The 23,923-nt window shown below is 40.5% G+C and overlaps 1 protein-coding gene and 7 non-coding genes across 8 annotated transcripts; 6 read left to right on the top strand and 2 right to left on the bottom strand.

Moving 5' to 3' along the window:
- Positions 1–1,439: 1,439 nt before the first annotated feature.
- On the top strand, positions 1,440–17,348 carry LOC100893379 (prostaglandin E2 receptor EP2 subtype-like). Its single transcript, XM_030994290.1, has 4 exons — positions 1,440–2,057; positions 10,313–10,480; positions 12,059–12,219; positions 17,189–17,348. The coding sequence occupies exons 1-4, from the start codon at positions 1,440–1,442 to the stop codon at positions 17,346–17,348; spliced, it is 1,107 nt and encodes a 368-aa protein (XP_030850150.1).
- On the bottom strand, positions 2,949–3,020 carry TRNAW-CCA. Its single transcript has one exon. It is a non-coding gene; the product is annotated as a tRNA-Trp (tRNA).
- On the bottom strand, positions 3,671–3,742 carry TRNAW-CCA. Its single transcript has one exon. It is a non-coding gene; the product is annotated as a tRNA-Trp (tRNA).
- Positions 6,636–6,707, top strand: TRNAW-CCA. The gene has a single exon. It is a non-coding gene; the product is annotated as a tRNA-Trp (tRNA).
- On the top strand, positions 7,645–7,716 carry TRNAW-CCA. The gene has a single exon. It is a non-coding gene; the product is annotated as a tRNA-Trp (tRNA).
- On the top strand, positions 8,103–8,176 carry TRNAW-CCA. The gene has a single exon. It is a non-coding gene; the product is annotated as a tRNA-Trp (tRNA).
- On the top strand, positions 8,969–9,040 carry TRNAW-CCA. Its single transcript has one exon. It is a non-coding gene; the product is annotated as a tRNA-Trp (tRNA).
- On the top strand, positions 9,725–9,796 carry TRNAW-CCA. The gene has a single exon. It is a non-coding gene; the product is annotated as a tRNA-Trp (tRNA).
- Positions 17,349–23,923: the final 6,575 nt, after the last annotated feature.

Here is a 23,923-nt window from a genome sequence, read left to right as displayed (position 1 = left end):
CTAAAGTTTATCTTTAATACTAAAAGGCGCTAACCCCATATTTTTCAAAAGATAGAAAAAAATTATTACAAATTTTCGTTTCATTCCCAAAGGCGATAAATCAAAAATTGATTCATTCCAAAAGGAGTTTAATCTACTTTGTTGATTAGCAATTTTGTGCGTTAAACGTACTATGTCCCGTTTGCAGGACAAACAAAAGGATAATTCAAACGGCATTTGAAAGACAATCATAATTTAGAACTTCCCTCAAATCGAAGAGGCTTGAAATGGATTTTAGTGGGAAAATAACGAATATTGGTTGTCGAATGGACTTAAGTGGTTACACCTAAGTAATAATCTGATTTCCAGACCGAATGGTTGTACGTTTTGTGCTGCACAAAGATTCAATCAGTTTAATTTTGACCATAACTAGTGGGTTATTGATGTAGACAATGCTCATGAATTGTACCTGTTACAGCTCACTTTGTGTATTTATTACCAAATAAACAAAAGATGTAAGTCAGTTACTCAATAGATATAGAGATATCGACTGCCTTGATAGGCCTGTTTAGGCTCTCGGGAACGTGCACATATCCTGCCATGACCCCCTAATCATTTGCAGTGTTCACAACAAAGTAATCGAGTTTTGCTTCACAAGGCGAATGTTCATTATTTTCACATGCTGTTAAATCAAATCAAATATATTAATAATTGTACAGCAATGTAATGTTGTAATTCCCTTCGGCATAACAATATTTCTATCTTCAAGTTTTGATAATGATTTTGATTCGTATATTACTTGTATGATGAACGTATTCTAACAAAGTCTTCTTCTTCTTTCCTTATCTCTCCCCCCCCCCCTCTCTCTCTCTCTCTCTCTCTCTCTCTCTCATTCTTTTGCGAGAATCCTTGAACGGTGACTCGCCATTTTAAATTTTAAAATCCGTCTATCCTTTGTTCTTTTATGCACTTTAGTCTCAAAATATAATTTCAAAAATGAAAACACAACGAAACGAAAGAAAAAAAATGATTTCAAGATTAATATAGAACACTCAATAACAAGTGGAAAGAGTTTTCAGACGATTGTATGAGCTTGTTATACTTATGTATATATGAAAATGAAGAAGACAAAGAGAAATAAGCGGAAAAGACGGCACTAGAAGCAGAGAGACAGAGAGGAAGAGAGAGAGAGGGGGAGGGAGAAGAAGGAGAAGAGAAGAAAAGAGATGCAGAGACATTTTGGTTATTGAAAATGATGGTCACCTTTCTATGAGACATGAAAAAATATTCATATTTCCCACTCAATAGAAATATTTTTGATGGCAAGCTAAATGTCAAAACTATCACCGTCGCCACTATAACAAAGTTCTCAAAATGCCAACATCGATCATTCTGTTCATTATCCTTTCTTTTATTAGGATTGAACGAGAAAAGACATCTAGGAGTATCATAGAGAGGCCATGACGACTACGTACACAGACACCGCATCGGTGTTTTCCACGTCTATCAGTGACATATTAACGACATCGTATGATGAGGGACCATCGGACGTCAATGGTCTCCACGACCTCCAAGATTCCAACTCGGCATCGATGACAATGCACGTGTCATCGACGCAGAGCCCAGCCATCTTGACCAAGGACAACGCGGGCAAGGTCCAAACCTACGTCATCGTCGCTGTCGGCTTGCTCTTCAATTCCATGGCCCTGGTCGTGTACACGAAGGCCGGATGCAACCGACGACGGACTACGCCTGTCATGCTCATCACCACGCTCGCCTGGACGGACTGCCTGGCTATCTTGTCGTACATCGGCCGCTCTGGCCTCAAACCTCTCCTTCGCGACGAAAAGCCGCAAGTCTACTGCAACATCTTCGGGTTCATCACGAACTTCTTCCCCTTCGCCTCCGGTTTCGTCGTCATGCTCATGTCCGTAGAGCGTTACACGGCGCTGGTTAGGCCGTATAGGTACCACCGGAGGTTTACCAAGTACCGAACCACGGGGGCCGTTCTTTTCTTGGTCTGTGCCGCAGCTCTCATTGGGGCGCTCCCGTTTTTCGGCGTTGGATCCTATCAAAGGGTATACAAAATTCTTCTCTTTTTTAAAAAAAGTATATCATGTTTATTATAATAATAATATTTAATGTTTGTTTGTTTGTTTGTTTATCTGACTGCTTGTAAGTAAGCATGCAACCACGGGACGGACGGCTTTAAGTCCTCTCCGAGGGACTTGGTAATGAATGAGGATTAATGCCTTTTCTAAGAAAACAGTTACTAGCGCATCGACTTGGTTTCGAATCCGGGACTTCCCGTAAACGAGACCACTGCTCTACCGCTGAGCCATCGCGCCTCATTAATAAGATAGATATTATTTTTTTAATGAAAGAACAAAATAAACACCTAATGCTATGGTCACATTACCCAAAAGTAGCCTGCTCGGCGGCCGAGCGGCGAGTTTTTAATCAATTCTGCCCGGCGGCTGCCCGGCCACCGAGCGGCGGCCACCCAGGCACCGCTCGTTTTTAGGGCATCGCTCGGTCGCCGCTGAAGTTTTAGCTCGGAGTTAAAATTTGGGCGGCGCCTGCTCATTTTTCACTCGCCGCCCAAAATACGCTCGGTGCCTGGGCGGTCGCCGCCCGGGCACCGACCTAATCGCTGGGCGATGCCTAAATTCCAGCAGCGACCGAGGAGGCTATACTGATCGGTCGGTCGCTGCTCTGATTTGTGACCATAGCTTAAGGATAGATAGAAAATCGGAGAAGCTCCTAAGTCTGATGTGTAGGCCTAGTAGCCTTCCTCAATCATTACGAACCCTCGTTCCACTGTGCTTGACAATCATGTTCGAATCCTCTTCCAGGCGCGGATCCAGGAATTTCAGAGGGGGGGGGGGGGGAACTAAGTCTGCATGTACTAGCCCATTTACGTTATTATGAGATCTTCTGTTAAACAAAACAAAAATTGAAATAAATAATGACCCCGACGTGATTCGAACACGCAACCTTCTGATCTGGAGTCAGACGCGCTACCGTTGCGCCACGGAGTCTACATGATATCCGAATTGAATCGAGGCGATGGATGGGTCTGGCCTTTTGAAATAATAGGATATCACTCCTTTGCAATTTGTCATAGACATGGCAGAGTGTTGAAATACATTGCGATAAAATGAAGTGTTTCTCGTCTCCGCCCGCCTCCTTTTAGGCCGCCGGCTCCTTTTTTTTTTTTACTATTTACTATTCAGAAGAAAAAAAAGCCCCCCCCCCCCCCCCAAAAAAAAAAAAAAAAAAAGCAAAAAAAAAAAAAAGCCTATGATAAACATTTTGTTTAAATAGCTTCTAAAGTGTTGCAAATCATTTGTTTTGTCATACAATGCATCAGTATACTCACATAGCACAATATATGTGAATGAATAGGCTTGGGCAACTATAATTAGCATGGCAGCCATCTTGGAAAAAAAATTGCAAAATAGTAAATAGTAATGCCCTGCCTTCTCCTTTTTTTTTAAAGACCGGACGAGAAACACGTTATTTTTTTGTTATTTGGCCTTATATACAGTTAACAACTAAATAATTAATTGCCCTTGTATATTTGATGTTGTGTGCGTGTGTGTGTGTGTGTGTGTATGCGTTTCGTAAGTCAAGAATTAAAGGTGGACTTTTCTTTAAAACAAAAAAGCAAAAGACCAACTAAAATAAATGACCCCGACGTGATTCGAACACGCAACCTTCTGATCTGGGGTCAGACGCGCTACCGTTGCGCCACGGAGTCCTTGTGTCACGTACGAGGGATTCGAGGAGATGGATCCGTTTGACATAATGTAAATAGTGGTTGAATTAGGGCCTTTGTTGAAAATATTTGTATAGCTTAGATATGTCACATTCTCAAGAAACATAAATCGGGAAATGATCGGGACAAATAAATTTGTCACATACATAAATATTTCAAAAGTTGGTTTGGGTATGAATAATTTAGTAATTAACTGTAGAAAGATAGAGAGAGAGAGACTCAACAAAAAATGAATAAGTTAAAACTCCGTCAAAAAAGGAAAAGCGTAACAAAATTTCGTCTTTATAGGGCTTCTTCAGGTTATGATACTGCAAAGTATATAGGCGCAAAATATTAGAGAACAGTTTTTTTTTTATGTTGAGTCTTTTTTTAAATCTCCTCCGTCGCAGAACAATATCTTCTTTTATAGATATAGATATATATACATAATTATGTATATATATTTTGTGAATGTGTGCGTGTGGGTGTGCGCGCGTGTGCGTGAATGTGGTTATGTGTGTGTGTGTGTGTGTTTACATAAATGATGGTCGCCATAGCACAACACGTGACTTTGAATCACGTTGTGCATGACAGATTGAAGAAAATAAACACTTCCTTCTAACTCACCTTCAATGAGGGAAGTAAACATGATATTATAATTCTACGTCTCAAGAGGATAAGCTTAACTATATAAAACTCCTTTGGAAACGTTATTACACCGTGTATTGCTCTACATTTCAAATACCCCCATTATTTCCCCCCGCGGCGATATCAGTTCGAAGTCATTATGCGTATGCGGAAATCCCCTTTTATTATCCTGTTTACATTATAGTATCATTGTTTGCAAAATGAAGTATTAACGATGACGTACTTATAAAGTCATAAGGCCGAGAGAAGTGGGGAGATCGGAGAGCGATATGGAGAGATAAAGAGATCAAGGGATAGCGAAAAAGAGCAGCAGCATCGTCGTTAGTATTCATAATTGCAGGATTTGACCATGCAGGCTTAAAATTAATGAAGGTGGTCCAATGATTTGTATCCTAAGGAAATACACAAAATAAATCATAATATTACCATTTTCCGGTGAATGACTACCCTATGCGAGAATCCATTAGAATATCCACGGTTACCATAGACCGGAAGATAAAAGAGAAGGTAATTCTATAGGGCATTTTCTTTTAAGGGGGGGGGGTCACTTGAAAAAAAATATTTGAAAGAAGAGAACAGTGAGATTGACACAGAAAGAAGAAGCGCGAGAAAGGGAGATAAAAATGACGTGAGCAGAGGAGAGGAGAAACATATATACATTTATATGTCTTATATAATTATATAGGCCTATACTTATATACTTAGGTTTGCTCTAGATGCTCTATCCTAGCGTACCGTGCTCAATGTCTAGGCAGAGCAAAACAAAATATATTGAATAAGGCAGACTAATGAGCGTATTTGTACCAAGGTAATAGAGTAATCACGTACTTTCAAGAATGGCATCATTAGCCTGTTGATTGCTTGTAAGGTGTGAAACTCAGAGTAGCAACCATGTTCCATTAGTATAGCTATATCGACTACTATGAGAGGCTTGGCTGTAACGTTGCATCCTGTCACGACCCCGAGGCGCGCCTGTGTGATGCAACATCTCCGAAAGCCAGTATAGAAACAGCCAGGCCTCGAATATTATGTACCGAATTGACACAAAAATCTACCAAGAATTCTTACCTTATTCTTTTCTTGAGTAAAAACATTACAGAAAATCTGAGACACTGTTTGTTAATCTTCGCTGGAAAGATGACTGAATATTACAATCATTTGGGAATCGAAGACAAAAAGCACTGTATGGTATCCGCGCTCGCACAAAGTAAGTTTTATCACGTAAACCGATGGGGATCTCATCAAAATTTTACTCATGATTTTCCCGGTACCCGGAATCTTTAGGGAATCTCATTCATGAACTATTAACCGTTACTGGCATTGTTCGTTTCTTAACAGGAATGGCTAAAATCACGACTCCAATTTCGACCAATTGGATCATAGCTAGATTTCTAAGGAGAGGTATATAATCTGCCTTATTCAATATATATAAATATTATATGGTGCCTTTTTTATGGGGATAGGATGCGCATATTTTGACGCAAAACAATATCTTTAAAAGTTTTTTTTAAATGGAAAACAGAAAAGGACGGCCATTTTGGTCAGCACATTATTATTTCAAGGTTGTAGACCGATATACGAATATGTTCAAACGTATGGATGTTCCTTTCCTTGGGACTCGTGACGAGTTATTCCAATGACCTGCTATTAGTAAATGAATGAACTGCAGTACTTGGAATCCAGTCAGCGTGTAATACGTGTTGCTATGTCGGGTAAACCTCGTTAACCTTTGATGTAGTCAAGAACATGCCTCATGTATAGCCTGTATCAGCTGGTTTACAAACATAGTAAAATATTATGCACACTTTTTAAAAGGTTGTTCTTCACAACCTGAAGGCTTTTCTGGAGCTTACCCGACGTAGCAACAATTTACGTAAGTAGACTGGATTCCAAGTATTGTAGCTTATTCAATAATGTTACTAGAATACCACGTCACTAGGTCCCAGGAAAATAATATCCATATATTTGACTTTGTTAGTAAACCGGTCTAATATTACGTCATAGGTTTGTATTGCAATATAATTTCATCATCTTGTGTGTTAACGTCACCGTCACACCGCCTAACCGATACACACCGGTGCAAGAGCGAGCGATGCTTGGCCGTTCTGGGAATTGTGCAGCTGTTGTCGGTCTGGCGCCAGTCGCGTTGGTGTGACTGCGGTATTACATCATGCAAAAAATAGAGTGCAGGTTGAGTGTAAATCAAGTGGGCCATTATGCAAATCGTGAAGTAGCACTAGTATGTGAAGACTCCGTGGCGCAACGGTAGCGCGTCTGACTCCAGATCAAAAGGTTGCGTGTTCGAATCACGTCGGGGTCAGCATTCATTTTTTTTTGTAGCAGACTTCAAGTGTAAGATAAATACAAGACAAACAATATATAATATATAGTGCGTATAAAAAGAAGTGTATCCAACTTTGGTAGTTCCTAATCAAAAAGTCCAAAAGAATATGACTTTAAAATTGTATCCATGATAAAGAGTTACTTGTACCAAGTTGGAGCTGATGGGACGAATGTGTGTCAGGCCGTATATAATGCACGTGCTTTTAAAAGTTAAATTATGCCTCGTGCTTTAGTGCTTCATTGTTTAAAGTCATGCAGTGTTTCTATAGGCTTTCTAAGAACCTTGTTTCGATCCATAGGATAACTTTTAATTATTTCGATCAGCCTACTTTCTTCTTGTCATCTGCGTTTTCCCTGCCCACTTTATATCCGCTGCGCCATTTTACACGCGTAAGGAACATAATCTCGAAAAGCTAATGAAAACTCAAAGGTTACTAAACCCAAATGCAAGAAAAAATACATATGATGATAAGTATCACAGTAGACCTTCATACAAAATACAACATCTCGAATGAACTTTATCCATTTATATCATTCCTTTAGAATTAGGGTTGCCTTAAACAATGAATACGAATGAAGTCAAGATTGTAATCATCATAACGAAGAGAATAATTTACCATAAAATTTGCTTGTATTAAGCATTCCCTTGAGTTTGAGTTGATATGATCACCTTTTCTTTTCATCCGCTTAATATTGTCAATGTAGATGAGGTGAGCAATCGTTTTTGGAATGAGATTTATAACACACATGGTAATGGCTTTGGACCCACATTCATTGCTTCAGACGAAAATTGGAACAAGAGGATTTTGGTAGGACTGCGGTAGTACATCATGCAAAATAAAGATTAGGTTGAGTGTATTAAAATTAAGAGGGCCGTTATCCAAATCTCGATGTAGATAACAGTAGAATATAAGGACTCCGTGGCGCAATGGTAGCACGTCTGACTCCAGATCAGAAGGTTGCGTGTTCGAATCACGTCGGGGTCAGCATTCAAATTTTATTTTTTGTACTAGAATTCAAGTGGAAGATAATGCAAAACACACAATATCTATATATTCAATGCGTATATAAAGAAAACTACCCAACTTTGGTAGTTCCTCATTAAAAAGTAAAAACTAATATGACTTTCGAATTTATTCCATGATAAAGAGCAACTTGTTTTTTTATCCAATGGTACTCTATTCATAATATTTCTGCCACAGGTGACTGAGCACTAGGGTCTTTAAAAAAACGCCTTATAGTTTGAGCTGATAGGACGAATGTGTTTTTTGGTCTTAAATCCTTTTAAAAGTTAAATTATGCCTCGTGCTTTAGTGCTTCATTGTTTTAAGAGGATTATTGTCAAAAATTTGACAAGGAAAGCTCATATGAGGACTCCGTGGCGCAACGGTATAGCGCGTCTGACTCCAGATCATAAAGTTGCGTGTTCGAATCACGTCGGGGTCAGCATTCAATTTTTTCATTTTTTGTAACAGAATCGAAGTGGAAGATAAATGTCAATCATATGATATATTTCAACAAATATTGTGTTGCAATATCTCCAACAGTTTGGGGATTTTTTTTTCTTGCTAAATTGTATGCATATAGATTCCCTGATAAACACGAAGGCCCTGTGGCACAAAAACGTAAAACAACCTCCACGGACAAAAACCCCCTGGAAAATTACCTCACGAAAAATTACCACCCAAGGACAACCGCCCCCGAAGACAATTATCCCCCGGGAAAAAATTACCCCGAGGTAAATAACCCCAACCCGTATAGGACAAATACGCCCCCCCCCCCCCCCGCCAACCTAGGACAACCATCCCCCGGGTCAAATACAACCCCCCCCCCCCCCGTTCATTAATGGGAAGTCCACCCTGATAATGATTTGGTTTTTGGTTTATTAATAAATCGGGAGTAATTGTCCTCGGGGGGGGGGGGGGTCCTGGGGCGGGGGTTGTCCTCGAGGGGGAGGGGTGGTCGTCCTCGGGGTCTTCTCCGGGAGGTAATTTTCCGGGGGGTAATTGTCCTTGGGGGTAATCATTGTCCCGCTGGTAATTGCCCCTGGTTATTGCCCTAGAACCGTGACCGAGGTATATTAATTGCCATGTATTGCATCATCTCACTATACTTGTACGGCGGCATATATGTGTATGGTAAACGGATTAAAAGAGTAAAAGTGATGCAATATTTCTACAGTTTGAGGTTTTTGTTTTTGCCAAATTGTATGCGTTTAAATTCCCTGATAAACACGAAGGCCCTGTGGCGCAATGGTAGCGCGTCTGTCTCCAGAACAGAAGGTTGCGTGTTCGAATCACGTCGGGGTCAATTTCTCTTTTGATAGCAGGACAGGAGTAGAGGAAGAGGCCTGGTAGAAATGGCAAGATATAAAAAGAAGAATATACACACAAACATTATAATTGTACTTTTCTGTTGATTTCTTTTATTTCCAATCACCACCCAGAAAATTACCCCCAGAATATTACCCCTGTGGACGATTAATTTCCGAGGACAATTACCCATTATATAGGACAAATACGCCTACTACGCCCCCCCCCCCCCCCCCCCCAGGACAACCAAGGACACCCACCCGCCAAGGACTTTAACCTCCTGGAAAAATACTCCCCAAGGACAACAACCCAAATTCCCCCCGCCCCTCCCCCCAGGACAATTACCCCAACGTATAGGACATACGCCTCTCCTCCCCCCCCCCCCCCCCCCCCACCAGGACAACCACCTCCATTAAAGGGGAAGTCCACCCTGATAATGATTTGGTTTACACAAAATTCGGGGGGTAATATTGTCAAAGGAGAATGACTATTGTCCCGCTGGTAATTGGCCCGAGGTGGTTGCCCAGGGGTAATTGTCCTAGAACCGTGACTTGGGTATATTAATTGCAATGCATTTCATCATCTCACTACTCAATACGGATAAAAAGAGTTAAAGTGATGCAATATCTCTTAAGTTTGGGATTTTTGTTCTTGCTAAATTGCATGCGTATATAAACACGAAGGCCCTGTGGCGCAATGGTAGCGCGTCTGTCTCCAGAACAGAAGGTTGCGTGTTCGAATCACGTCGGGGTCAACTTCCTTTTTGATAGCAGGACTGGAGTGGAGGGAGAGGCCTACCGGCGAGATATGGAGAAAAAAATATCCACAAATTTTAAATGTTACCTTTCTGTTGATTGCTTTTATTTCGTTTCAAATTTTTTTTAGGTTTCATTTCATTTCTTTTCTTTTCCTATCTCCTTCTTTAAACAAAAAGAATATGGAATTATGCATTTTGTTGTATATTATGGAGAAAAAAACACGTAATTGTTTATTTATCCCATCTACAATAATTATGTCAATACATCATAATTTATTATTATTATTTGGTGAAATATATATTAATTGTCTTCTAAGTCCCCTTTCACTGATTGATGATGTGCAAGTTATTCTAGAACTTTCATCTCGTTTATTGTAGTTCTTGTTGAGGGTGAGGGGTGTGTTTATGTGTGTGGAGGTAGGGGTGGGGTCATCCCGTCTAAAAATATAGACGTTACAGACAACCAGACTATAAAATAACCTTATAAATTTGCTTGAAATATAATGTCTGCAGGTACCTTTCCACGGTAAGCTGACGTGCAAGTTATTCTGGAAGCCCGGTGAGTCGTTCCAGAGCAACATACAATTCGCCATCTACGTCATGAGTGGGTGGGGCTTGTTGCTAACGGTGGTGGTCTGCAACGTGAGCGTGGTTCTAGAACTCATCAAAATGCGACGAAAGGTAATCTTCCATATCGTCTTTTAAAAACAAAACTAAACTAAATTTTCCCTTCCCCCTTCTCTCTCTCTCTCTCTCTCTCTCTCCCCCCCCCCCCCCCCCACCCCTGTATCTCCCCTTCCCCCTCCAAAAAAACAACTCTTCCTTATTCGATGTTTTTTCTTCGCCCTGGTCAACATTCATGAAACTGTACGTGCAAAACTGAGAAGAAAAATGTCAGTTGAACAATTCGATTCCTGGCATTATGTTTGGAGGCAATAGCGCCATCATTTGTTTCGTCACTTTATCAGCAAACTAATTATGACGTCATCAAACAATTTCTTTTCCTGTCTAATCTTGAAAAAGACGATAAAACTTGAATTGCAGTCATTGATGACTGTTTTGACAATTCGCCGCATCAACATCAGTGAAAGTGATAAAAATCTAAAAATGTGTGGGGAATAAATCAAATTGTAATTATTTCAAACATTAATTTTAATGTACTGGAAATTGTATGTGGGAGTGTGTAGCAAGAGAAAGTAGGCCTACATTCAGATTTAATGCAAAGCCTGTATTAAACAGAGGAAGTTGTTTCAAGAGCATGAACCCTCTTTTTTACCACCACATGGTTGTTTTTAGCTCATTTTTAATTCGGACCCCTCCGGTGTGTGCTTAAATCATTAATTTGAGAAGAATCCTTTTTGTTTGGATTTTATTTAATAACATTTGGGTGGTGAAAACAAGCTATCACCCCAAATTCGAAAAATATACTTTACCACACCCTCCTTTCGTTATCCCCTCCTGTGTAGCGCCCCCCCCCCCCCCTCACAGAAATCATTCCTATTTCTTTCTTTCTCCTGAAATTCCAACCTTTCAATTTTCAATTTTATTATTCAGGCAAAATCAAATGGTGCCTCTGAACAGGAAAACATTATTCATGGCATAAATTAATTATATTAATAAAGATTACTGTCTTGCCAAAGAACACTGGTGCCGCGCCGGGTCTCGAACTAACGACCTTCACATTTCCAGCCAAGTGTTTAAATTACTGTACTACGACCTTCAATGTTAATTAGGACGATAGCCCATCTCTCTTAAAAAAAAGAGTGAATTTTCACTCTATTTTCACTTTCTTGGGAGTGACGTCCGTGATCACTAGGAGTGACAATCGATTGATTTTAGAGTGCTCTCTAAGAAGAAAAGAGTGAATGTTCACTCTATTTTCACTACATTTTCACTCTCCAGAGGAGTGACGTCCGTGATCACTTGATTTTTTTAGAGAGATACTTTAAAGTGCCCCGATACGAATTACTTTATTCACATATTACGAATAATTGTATTTCAATAGTCAGAATGCAAATTACATAATTATATAGAACGTAGTTAGGACAATCCATACTGTTTTTTCGACCTATAGCAACAAATAATGTATTCAATTTAAACTCTGACTATTATTGAGCTACATTTATTCGTAATAGGTGAATGAAATCATTGTTATCCAGGCGCTTCACAAAGGCATATGCATACATTTTGGATACTTTACGAAAATGGCGTATTATGATTGGGGGTTTCCCCCTTTCTTTGTGTCATTTTTTTTTACAGATCACCGTCATGTACCCGGGACTTCAGGGGTACACCGGGATGGAGGTCAAGTTTGTGAAAACGACCCTTCTCGTCACCGTCCTCTTCATAACGTGTTGGCTGCCGTGGATGGTTAGACTTTGTGGCCCCAATTCACAAAGGAGGTTTGTCGACAAACCTAGGTTTGTGTGCGTCATTATGACGCGTTTCTATGCGCTTCAGACCAAGGTTCAGACAAACCTTGGTCAGTCTGAAACGCGTCATAATTATGACGCACATAAACCTAGGTTTGTCTACAAACCTCTTTTGTGAATTCGGGCCCATAAAATTATGTTCATGTATCGTCTGTCCGTTTGTGCTTTTGGTTTTATTGGCGGATCCAGGGGGCATGGGGGCACGTACCCCTCCACCCCCTTCCCCCGGTACAAGGCTAAATGCACTCTAAAACATAAAGTACACATTCATTTCAAAGGGAAATTTATAAATGTATATACGGACCGGCAGCAATTACAGCCTCCAGAAGACTCGAAAAGGCATCTGAAAAATGATATATTCATATTTTGTTATCGGGCTATAGTCTCCCCCCCCCCCCCCACTCAGAGTGGGGTATGACAGATATTGTCCCTGTGAAAAGGGGGTAGCATCCCGTCATTTGTTCATTGAACGACACCCCCTCCCCCTACCTCCTGAGACTGTATTCATAACCACGTAATTCATAACGAAATCGTAGGTCAGCGGCCGGGTGGGACAGTTTGAAATCTGATAATTACCTGTTTATATTCGTCTGCAAATGAACCTTATACCTCTCTGGTTTGATGATCCCATTCTTGTTGGAAAATTCTGCTTTTCTGTCGGCAAACAATGTGTCGATAAATATTAATCGGATCCCACCCCCTTCCTCCCCCCCCCCCCTCCCATATCAAAAATAATTTCTAGCATGGGCGTCAATCCTTACGTAATACCTATTTTTCAGGGGGTGAATGAATAGATCAGCCCCCCCCCCCCCCTGAACAATAGGTATCAATTACAGACCTACGCCCATGATTTCTAGTGACAAACCTTCTGCACGTCCATTTTATTTTATTTGCATATGACAGGGTTGATTTAGATGTGAGTCACGTGTTTGTACATGAGCAAAGAGGATGCTGAAAATCTCGTGCAAGTATACCTGCATGTACATCAACGTGATGGATTTTAACAAATCTGAACCCGGATCTGCACCTTTGATCATTCAAAGTTATCAACGGTCTCGAGATTGGATGTCAATGATAATCACCGATAGTAGAAACCACAAGTTACAAGTTGTATCGTTGCAAATAAAACTCTTCTGTTCGGCTATTTAGTTTTCAGCACAATCATGATGTTATTAATTTTTGTTTGCCCATGTATAATTTGCATGTGAAATGTATTGACATGTTCTGTACTGCTGACGGTACTCTCGCCAAAACCGTTTGCTTTTTAGAAAAGTTGCCTCTTGTGAATCATAATCATTGAATATAATTCGAACATGCGACAAATTGAGAAAATAAATGTTTATTTGAAGAAAAAATGAAAATCTGTATTGTTTTACCAACTCAAAATGTTGTTCTCAGAATTCGTTCCATTTGAAGAACACTAACGTTCAAGTCACACTGTGGGGGGGGGGGGGGGGGGGGGGGTTGCCTTCCCAGGATAATTTTTAAATTGTTAATAATCGGGCAGTCGATACATCATAGGGCAAGAGAAGTAGTCTGTTATTGTTTTTTTCTTATGGTTCTGTGACAAAGCTATCTTAACTACCTAAAAGTGTCAAATGTTAGAAACTGGAAGACGGATATTGTATATGAAATGCCAGCCGCCTGGCGAAATAAATGAGGTCATAAGTCAATGACAATAGGCTATATACCCATGGAGAACACGACCACAAATACTTTGAAGAAGCCGACACACTTCATGATTTTACTACGAGCCGATTTGAAAAGACTTGGCAAAAGCATTTGATGTGAACATTCATACTTGTACAATCTTAATGACCGAGGATCCGCATAGTCACATGAATAATGAAAATCTAAATTTCAAGGGATTTTCAAGTTTCCTTGGAGGAGGTAAATCGGCTCAAAATCCTAGTAACGTCAGGACAGTAGTAATAAGTAATGTGATTATCTAAGATTGGAAGCCGATTCGGCATTAATTCAGACGAGAAGGCTAAAATGTACTAAGCTTCCAGCCACTGGCATTCTCATCATTATTTAGAATCTGAATCAGGAAGAGGATGTTTGTTTAAACTCCCATATCAAATATATAATTACCATTTCTATGAAAATCGAATCGCAGGAGGACTGTGCAGTGTGCGCCGGGCATAATGGCGATTTCGATATCATGATTATTAGATTGCTTAGAGAAATCATGTTCAGATTGCGGAATACGTCATTTTCATATTGCACATTAATGCTGGTGACGCACGAGGCAATAATTATGATGCAAGTGTAAGGCTGTTGTAATGGCCTCGCTTAGTAAACTAGGTTGATATTTGGAAGGTGTTTTCGATTTTCAAACATATTTTTAAGCATCCTAGATGCATTGTCACTTTTTCAGTTCAAACTGACGTTTTGAGTGTGTTATGACAATGTCCAACCAGGATGTTGGTCTGATTGTTAACTGACTTGTTTGGCCGAGATTTTGGCTGGTAGCTATAGATTACCTGACCTAAATCCTGGTCAAGATAGCCAACACGACTTTTAGACCATTATCCTGATTGAAGCGATAATCTACCGATGTCATAGTTTGGGGTTGATCAATACATTATGTATGTTTAAATATTCTATATACGAGTGGCGTAACGTCGGTCCGGCCATTGAGAGGGCATCAGGCCATTAAGGGGAGGGGTACTGATCTTATTAATTTTAAGTAATCTCTCTCTCTCTCTCTCTCTCTCTCTCTCTCTCTCTCTCTCTCTCTCTCTCTCTCACCTTCTCTCTCTCTCTCTCTCTCTCTCCCCCCTCTCTATCTTTTTGTTTCAATGTATAGCCCTCTCTCTCTCTCTCCTTTCTATTGCAAGTGCATGAGGAAGCAGTTGATGACCCCCCCCCCCCCCCCCCCCCCCCACCTGCATTATCCGACTCAGGGGCATAGCTACCGAAGGGCATAGGGGACTACCCCTCCCAATCAAACAGCGGGGGAATAGATACACATATTAGTCGTTCAATTACAAGACCACCCCCCCCCCCTTTTTTTTTTCTATGAGTTGACCCACGCTACATGCACCACAGCGTTTTGCAAGTAGGAATGTTTCTCTCGCCCGCCCCGCTTGTAATATTATATTCTTTCCTTTTCAGCTATTCATCTCTTACACGCGAATCGGCATTAGGACGACGCTGTGGAGCGACCTCATGTCACACAAACTGCTACTAGCTAATCACTCTCTCGACCCCGTCATGTTTGTGCTGCCACGATTCTCGGTCCCGACTAAACTGAGAAAAATCTTTCGTCTGTCCCGATGCAAAAACAACCAAGTCGATCCCAAACCGAGTTCGTCCGATTCGGACGGGTCGAGAACGAAGAGACGGTCACCTCAATTGCAAGGTTTGTTTTGTGGAGAAGCCATGGTGAATTTAAGCGGGCACAACCGACTCCTGACCCCCGTTGTAAACCCTATTTGCGGTACCTTAAAGGTACTATGTCCCATTTGCAGGCCAAAAAAATGAAAAAGTTAAATTCCAACTGCATTTGAAAGATAATACTAATTTAGAACTTCCCTAAAAAGGTGGGGCTTGAAAATGTCTTCAAGTGGGAAAATAACGACTATTAGTTGTCAAATCGACTTTAGGGCTATAGAGCCCAAAAGTAATAGTCTCGATTTTCAGACAATTGTACCGAATGGTCATACGTTTTATGCTGCGCAAAGATTCAATCAGTTTAATCTTGGCCATTACAAGAAGTGGGTTATTGATGTAGACAAATGCTCATGTATACCCTTTACAACTCTTCTCATGTATGTTATTACCAAAGAGGAAAAAAGCCAGTCAGTCACTCGATAGTGTCTGTCAGTGAAGTCTAGCAAGTAAACAGGAAGATTCAATCAGTTTAATCTTGGCCATCACAAGAAGTGGGTTATTGATGTAGACAAATGCTCATGTACCCTTTACAACTCTTTTCATGTATGTTATTACCAAAGAGGAGAAAAGGCATTCAGTCACTCAATAGTGTCTGACAGTGAAGTCTAGCAAGTAAACGGGTTTGGCGTTTATTTGTTATTAAGTCAATTCAAATGAGAATGGACAAAATACCTTCTATTAGGAGGGGGGGGTCCAACCCAGACATCTTTTCCTGCCATTCCCTCTTTCGGTCTTTCCACCAATCCTGCCCCCGGACATGCCCCTCGTACTTACGCCTCTTGTGTCATTTTTATATCCTGTTTCGTTCCATCCATGTTTATTTACTTGAAATAATATCGAAACCCATACGGTCGTTTCCAGACAACACGGAATTTCCTTATAAGGAAATGAACAACATAGATCGACAATGATGCAAGGATGTTTTAATAAATCATAATAATAATGAATAGGCATTGCACGACTTGCGTTATTTTGCAGTATTTATATTTGCTGTCTTCTAATATTTTTAGGTTTCCACTTGAGTGTTTGCAATACAATAAATGGGTTAACTTCAAATTAGTCTCTTTCACAAAATCGCTCCGCGTAAGGGAGATGGGGTGCCCTATAGTCCTAATGTACAAGTCCCGTTGTATCTTGGCGCATAATAATATTTACCGGCTTACTAAGAATTGGTCTGACGGTGTGGCTAAGGTATAATAACTGAGATAATAATTACTTGCCGATGTCGATTTCCTTTATTATGAACTCTATCACTGTTGATTAAATTGGTTGCTGATTATTTTGGAAAATCATCACAATTATGCTTTGCCGCAATGATGCTTGATTTGTATCAATAAACCATTATTTTATAAGAGGTGGATGGAGACCGAAATTGAGATGGTATCCAATTGGTATGTTAACAATGTGAAAACGGAGGAGGAGGAGGTGGAGGAAGAGGGGGAGGAGAAGGAGGAGGGGGAGAAGAAGAAGAAGAAGAAGACTAAGAAGAACCCGATAAAAAAAAGGGGGGAGAAATAAGAATAACTTCTCTTCTTCTTTTTTATTTTTTATTTTACAGAATCTCATTTTGTCTCTACCATGGCGACTTTAGAAACAACAAGCCGCCTTCCTGTACCCGAAGTCTTCATCACAATGTGAGCTTGATTGAACAAGACGCGTGTCCTTACCTTAAATTTGTTGCCATGACAACAGCATCTCTTGATGACCAGTATCGTTGACTAAGACTCGTTTCCATGACACCCACATACCTTGATATAACGAAGGAGGGTGTGTCGCTATCTAAAACTGTTTGGTTGCCATGGCACCCGCATCCCTTGATGTCCACTAAAGAGGGTGTGTCGTTGACATAATCCCGTTGCCATGACACCCACATCCATTGATGTCTATAAGAAGGCGTGCTGTAACTGTTGTGGCCTAAAACCCATTACCAATACTCGTTCTTGATGTCTAGTAAAGAGGGAGTGTCGCTGCCTAAATCTCGTTGCCATGACCCCACATAATTTTATTTCGAGTAAAAATGGGCGTTTCGTTGGCATGAACTCTTTTCCACTAATGACTAGTTAAGAGGGTGTGTTCAGCTGCTTAGATCAAACTCGTTGCTATGACATTCACATCCATCGCACGATGTTGTCTACAATAATTACTAGTGGCCATGAAACTTTCATCCCTTTGAGTTCTGTCAATGAGGCATGTCATTGCCAAAATATTACTACCCGTAACCCATGTTTCGTGGCCTAAAACTCGTTATCGTGACAACCACATCGAATGAAGTCTAGTAAAGAGAGAGTTTTCGTGACCTAAATGAAACTCGTTATCGTGACAACGCCATCCATTGAAGTCTATTACAGAGGGAGATTTGTTGCCAAAACTCGTTGCCATGACACCAACATCCCTCCATATTTAGTTATGAAGAGGTTTCTTTAATCGCTTCATCTCGTGAATGTCGAAAGTTCCCTTCGGCGATCAGCTGAGTTCAAGGTACCGATGAACGAATGCTTGGTGCCAAAATGAATAATCAAATATTGAAGAAAAAAGTGCTCCGTTCGTTCGGGACGACAACGACTTTCAGCTCCTGAAGAGGCCTTATTATGAAGCCGTTTAGAGGTTTTGTATCCAAGGTTCATTCAGGTAGTACCATTCATCTACATCTGGGGCCGCAGGAGATGGCGGTTCATTCTGTTCATTGGATCCAAATTTTTACCAGAAAGACTGACGCCCTTATTTGGAGCCAAAGCCATTTTACCTTGATCCTTTTGAGCATCCTTATACAACATCTTAAAAAAAACAATTCCACAGCGCATAATAAGACTTTAAATACAGCTAAATCGTTAAACTTATACCGGTAACATATCGGAAACTTATATCATACATAACTCTTCGAATCGCTATTATTTTGTAAAATGGTTATTTTTTTCAAACTTATGTACATTATTGTGTGCCAAATTATTTGAATGAATAGAATTATAATGATTATAAAAAATATTATTTGCGTGTAGAATTTTATGTGTACTTAATCAATGGGCGCAACAATTTAGGCAACACGGACATAACGGATTACGATTTTTGTTTTATCATTACATTTGTTGACATTAAATTGTACGCTATCATATTGTTTTTTTACAAAATATTGGTGTAATATCATATAAAATAGGGTATTTGTTAGCGAGTATCCTATTGGCTGAAACAGTGTCATGTGACAATCAACATTATTAATGGGCGCAACGATCGAAGGCAACCAAAATGCAATTGAGAGGGCCTGACTCCAAATGAGCAAGTCATGAGATCGCAAATACCCTTAAAGGACTTGGTAACATTGTTCAGATGAGAGAAAGTGGTGCTTACAAGGGTGTCGATTTGTATCCGTGGTTGGGGGGGGGGGATGATAGGTGCCAAAATCTTTTCGGCAATGGATCAAAGCAACCAAGGATACAAGTGTGTGGCAGGCTGCACCCCTCCTTTCCAAGTTATTAACTTTTTCAAGTCACCCTCAATAAAGGTAACATTTCAGAGATTATGGGACCCATGTGGGTCCCACATGGGCTTGCTACCTGGGTAATTATCCTCTCAAGCGCGTAGCCAGGATTTTATTTTAGGGGGCGGTAGTGAGCACACGAAGCGCGCTCCCTAGGTGGGTGGATGCAGGGAGGGGGAGTTTTCCCCTCCCGCGCGAAGCGCGGAATCTTTGACGTTTCATTAAATTATTAAAGAAAAAAGACGATTCCTTGTACCGTTCCCGACTTTTAATCCTTGTTTGAATCAAGTTCCCCTTCCTCCGCGCGTAGCGCGGAAGCTCTGACGTTTCATTAAATTATTAAAGAAAGAAGACAATTCATTGTACCGTTCTCGACTCTTAAGGGTAAAGACCAGTATTGGAAACGCCTAAATTCCAAAAAATGAAATGGAAGCTCTCATTACCAATCATGTGAAAGAATATGTTTTGACTAATACATGATGATAACAAATTTGCCAGTAAACCGCCTACTAATTCATATATTTGGTAAATTTGTTTCTCTCATGGTCTGTGAGAGATATAGGGTAGTCCCATATACATCTTTCTGTGTATAGTGCTTGTATCTTTACGAAGAATGGGCCAAATTTCTTATCATTTTGATGATTCCAGAACCTTGCAGATGCGAGATGCTAGATGATCAACCTTTTCTGATCGATTCCATAACGTTTCTTTCACAATGCAATCGCATGACCATAACTGGTCTTTACCTTTAATCCTTGTCTGAATTCAGTCCCCCCCCCCCCCCCTCCCGCGCGAAGCGCTGAAGCTTTGATGTTTAATTAAACGTTTCTTTCACGTGATAACGTTTCTTTCACAATGCAATCGCATGACCATAACTGGTCTTTACCTTTAATCCTTGTCTGAATTCAGTCCCCCCCCCCCCTCCCGCGCGAAGCGCTGAAGCTTTGATGTTTAATTAAATTATTAGAGAAAAAAGACGATTCCTTGTACCGTTCCCGACTCTTAATCCTTGTTTGAATCAAGTTCCCCTATCTCCGCGCGTAGCGCGGAAGCTCTGAAGTTTCATTAAATTATTAAATAAAGAAGACGATTCGTTGTACCGTTCTCGACTCTAAATCCTTGTCTGAATTCAGCCCCCCCCCTACTGCGCGAAGCGCGGAAGCTTTGATGTTACATTCAATTATTAGAGAAAGAAGACGATTCGTTGTACAGTTCTCGACTCTTAATCTTTGTCTACATTCAGTTTCTTTTGACGTTTCATTAAATCATTAAAGAAAGAAAGAAGACGATTCGTTGTACCATTACCATTCTCGACTCTTAATCCTTGTCTGACTTCAGTTCCCCCCTCCCCCCTTCCCGCGCGAAGCGCGGAAGCTTTGACGTTTCATTACATTATTAGAGAAACAAGACGATTCGTTGTACCGTTCTCGACTCTTGATCCTTTTTCTTCCTACGTCCTCTTCCTTTCTTCTTTCTCTCTCTCTCTCTCTCTCTTTTTTGGCTGCGTTTTTTTTTTTGGGGGGGGGGGGGGGCGGGCGGCGACCCGCCCCCTGGCTCGCGCCTGTATCCTCTCTGTCTCTCTTTATTCCTCTCTCCCACTCTCTACTTTTTTTTTGCACTTTTACGCTTCGCGCTTAACATTTAGCTCGTTGTTTCTTAACGCTGCGGCTTTGCATTTGGCGCACTGCATTTCTATGATGCTGTTGATTGAATAAGTTGAATAAATCCATCAATTCCTGATGAAACCGTACGAGCGAGTCTCATATTGTCTCATATACGGTTGTCTCATTTACTTCGTTTTCTATTTATATGTATTAAGAAAATGAGATAGCAAAATGTGTATATGGATGGTCATCTTGCGAGTAATAACCATTAACTCCTCTCATCGGGCTCTCATCATTAATTTTTCTCTTCATTTTTTTTTTGCGATGGTGAATTATTGGGGGGGGGGGGATTGTACAGGCCACCCCCCCCCCCCCCCCGGGGATCGACACCCATGGGTGCTTAGGTAGTGACTTCAATGCTAGATGTACAATTAAAGATAATCTGAAAATTTGAGTGAAAACGGACCATTATTCATGGGACAAATTGGGAAAAACTGATCTGATCGATTCCTTAATTCTCCCAACTATATTATTACAATTTAATTACATTTTAGGTGAATAGAAATCGTCACAAAGCAATAAAATGGCTCTACATTCCATTCCTGACATTTAGGTGTTGACAGATTTTTTATAGCCTGTTTTATGTCTTTTTTTTTCATGGAAAAACGGTTGGGAAAATTCAAAAATGGTTGGGAGAATTTACTGTTAATCACTGTTACAGGGTGTCATAGATCGACTTCTTCAAAGAAAACCATAGATATATTCGTGGTTTGAGAATTTTTCAGGATTTTTTTGCATGTCAGAGGGTTACTATACAGTAAAAGGAATATAGTAAGTAACATTTTATACAAAAATTAAGCAATTTTTTTCATCAACCTTCAACAATGTTACCAAGTCACTTTAATTTTGTATAACAATTTAATATTGCATGCATTGCGTTGTTCAGTATAACATGATTACAATTATTCTCCTACAAATTCATAATGTTTCTCGTGCCATCAACCTTGGCATCTGGCCTGGGTGCAATATAATATTACTCAGGATATTCTGAACTTTTGTCGGTTCGAATATTTTGTTATTATACTGAACGCCGGAGCATGCAAGATGTATATAATATATATTTATTGACTGGAATGTATTCTGTAAATATTATTTCCAGTTTTGTTTCCATATCGTGTAAATAAAGACGTTTCAATATCATTTGCCAATCACTATACGAGTGAATTTGATTTCAAACGTGAATGTCTATTCTGGTGGATGAAATAGGCGAAGGAGAAAATAAAGACCTAGAAAGTATAGCTGTGTATAAAATTATGAGCGAACCACGCCCAACCCTCATTTTTATAGGTTTTACTAATCAACAGTTTTCAGAATATCATCGAAGCCACCTCTCTGAAGTGATCACCTATATTGCCCCCCCCCCCCAGGCGCGTACACAAGGGGGGGGGGGGTTTGGGGGTTAACCCCCCCCCCTTTGGTATTTTTCTGTGTGTAAACCCTCCCCCCCCCCATAACTCCCCTAAAACCCCCCCCCCTTTGGATTTTTTGGGGGATTTTTTTTTATTTATAAAAAAAAATATATATATTCCCATGGCTGACCTAAAAAAGCTGACCTTACCCCCCCCCCCCCCCCAACGGAGCAAAATGTCAAATTTTCAAATTACGAGACCCCCCCCCCCCCAAAAAAAGTGCCCTCTTACCCCCCCCCCCCCCCCCCCCCCCCTCAATGGCCACAATATCTCTTTTTTGGATGGCCGTATTAGACGCTTTGACCGTACTCAAGATCTAATAACTGCGATATCTGGTGCATGGAGACTATTGGTGAGCAGTAGCTACGGTGGAACAGAGTGCATGTCCCCACCACCCCCCCCCCCCCCCCCCCCCATTCGAATAGTCATGGTAGTGAAAAAGAGAGAGAGAGAGAGAAAAGGGGAAAATAAGAGAGAATGAAAGGGAGTTGGGGACGTCATCCAGAAAAGAATATGATGTAATTTTTTCCTTCCGCAACCCCTCCTCATTTGACTGCCTTGTTCTCTTGTAATCAATCCACATCGATGCGGAGAAGAAGGAAGCAATAGAAGAAGAAGAAGAAAAAGAAGAGAAGAAGAAGAAGAAGAAGAAGAAGAAGAAGAAGAAGAAGAAGATGATGATGAAGAAGATGAAGAAGAAGAAGAAGAAGAAGAAGAAGAAGAAGAAGAAGAAGAAGAAGAAGGAGAAGAAGAGGAAGAATAAAAAGAAGAAGAAGAAGAAGTTAAATAGAAGAAGACAAAACAAAACAAAAAAAAATCAACTTAAGCTATGGTCACATAGCCCAGGCACCGAGCGTATTTTGGGCGGCGAGTGAAAAGTGAGCAGGCGCCGCCCAAATTTTAACTCCGCGCTAAAACTTCAGCGGCGACCGAGCGATGCCCTAAAAACGAGCGGTGCCCGGGCGGCCGCCGCCGTGCAGAATTGGTTAAAAACTCGCCGCTCGGCCGCCGAGCAGGCTACTTTTGGGTAATGTGACCATAGCATTAGTCAACCTGAAATCGTAACCCTTTCTATTTTGGATAAACAATCTTTAAATGAACGATGAGTGTAAATAAAAAAGTAGTAATTGACGCTTTTTGTTGTTGTATAGACTAAAATGACGTAACAAAATCTTTAAAAGTCCAATTTAAAAGTATATTCGCTTCTCTGTAAAGGGGAGGGGGCGGGGGCAAATATAACAAGACCGGTTGGAAATTTTGTATGTGTTAAATTTGGGAATAAGGAGGGTTAGAAATTTCACAAATTTTAAACCGAAATTAAGAGCTCTTGAAATAACGAGTTATTTGTAAAGATGCATTAAGAAATTATTCGCATTTAGAATTTAGGAAAATAACCCTAATCCTAACCGTAATTCTGAACCCTAAATCTAACTCTAACTCTAACCCTATGGTGGATGCTCATGTACATAAACCCTATTGGTGGGGTATTCTAAAGCCAAGCCTCGAGAAGTATTTAATCATTAAGGACCACTATTTTCTTCGTTCTCTTCTCTTTCTCTACTGTGCATTAGCTTCTGCCCCCTCCCCAGATCAGATACGCTGCATCGGAATGCACCAAATACAGAGATCGATATAAATGGCAAAGTTAGGCTGGCGCTGGAAACAACATTATTTTCTGCTGTTTATTCTGTTTGATTGATTGCCGCCCTCTGTTGATCAGTTTCGATATACAAAATCTAAGTACAATA

This window comes from Strongylocentrotus purpuratus, unplaced genomic scaffold (genome assembly GCF_000002235.5).
Source record: "Strongylocentrotus purpuratus isolate Spur 01 unplaced genomic scaffold, Spur_5.0 spur5_scaffold_21, whole genome shotgun sequence".
NCBI lineage: Eukaryota > Metazoa > Echinodermata > Echinoidea > Camarodonta > Strongylocentrotidae > Strongylocentrotus > Strongylocentrotus purpuratus.
This window is presented reverse-complemented; position numbering and strand designations above follow the sequence as displayed.

Coding starts and splice junctions, on each gene's coding strand:
- LOC100893379 (XM_030994290.1), top strand. CDS start 1,440: ATGACGACTACGTACACAGACACCGCATCGGTGTTTTCCACGTCTATC. Junction 2,058..10,312: donor GCGTTGGATCCTATCAAAGG/GTATACAAAATT, acceptor TAATGTCTGCAG/GTACCTTTCCACGGTAAGCT. Junction 12,220..17,188: donor AGGTTTGTCGACAAACCTAG/GTTTGTGTGCGT, acceptor TTTATTTTACAG/AATCTCATTTTGTCTCTACC.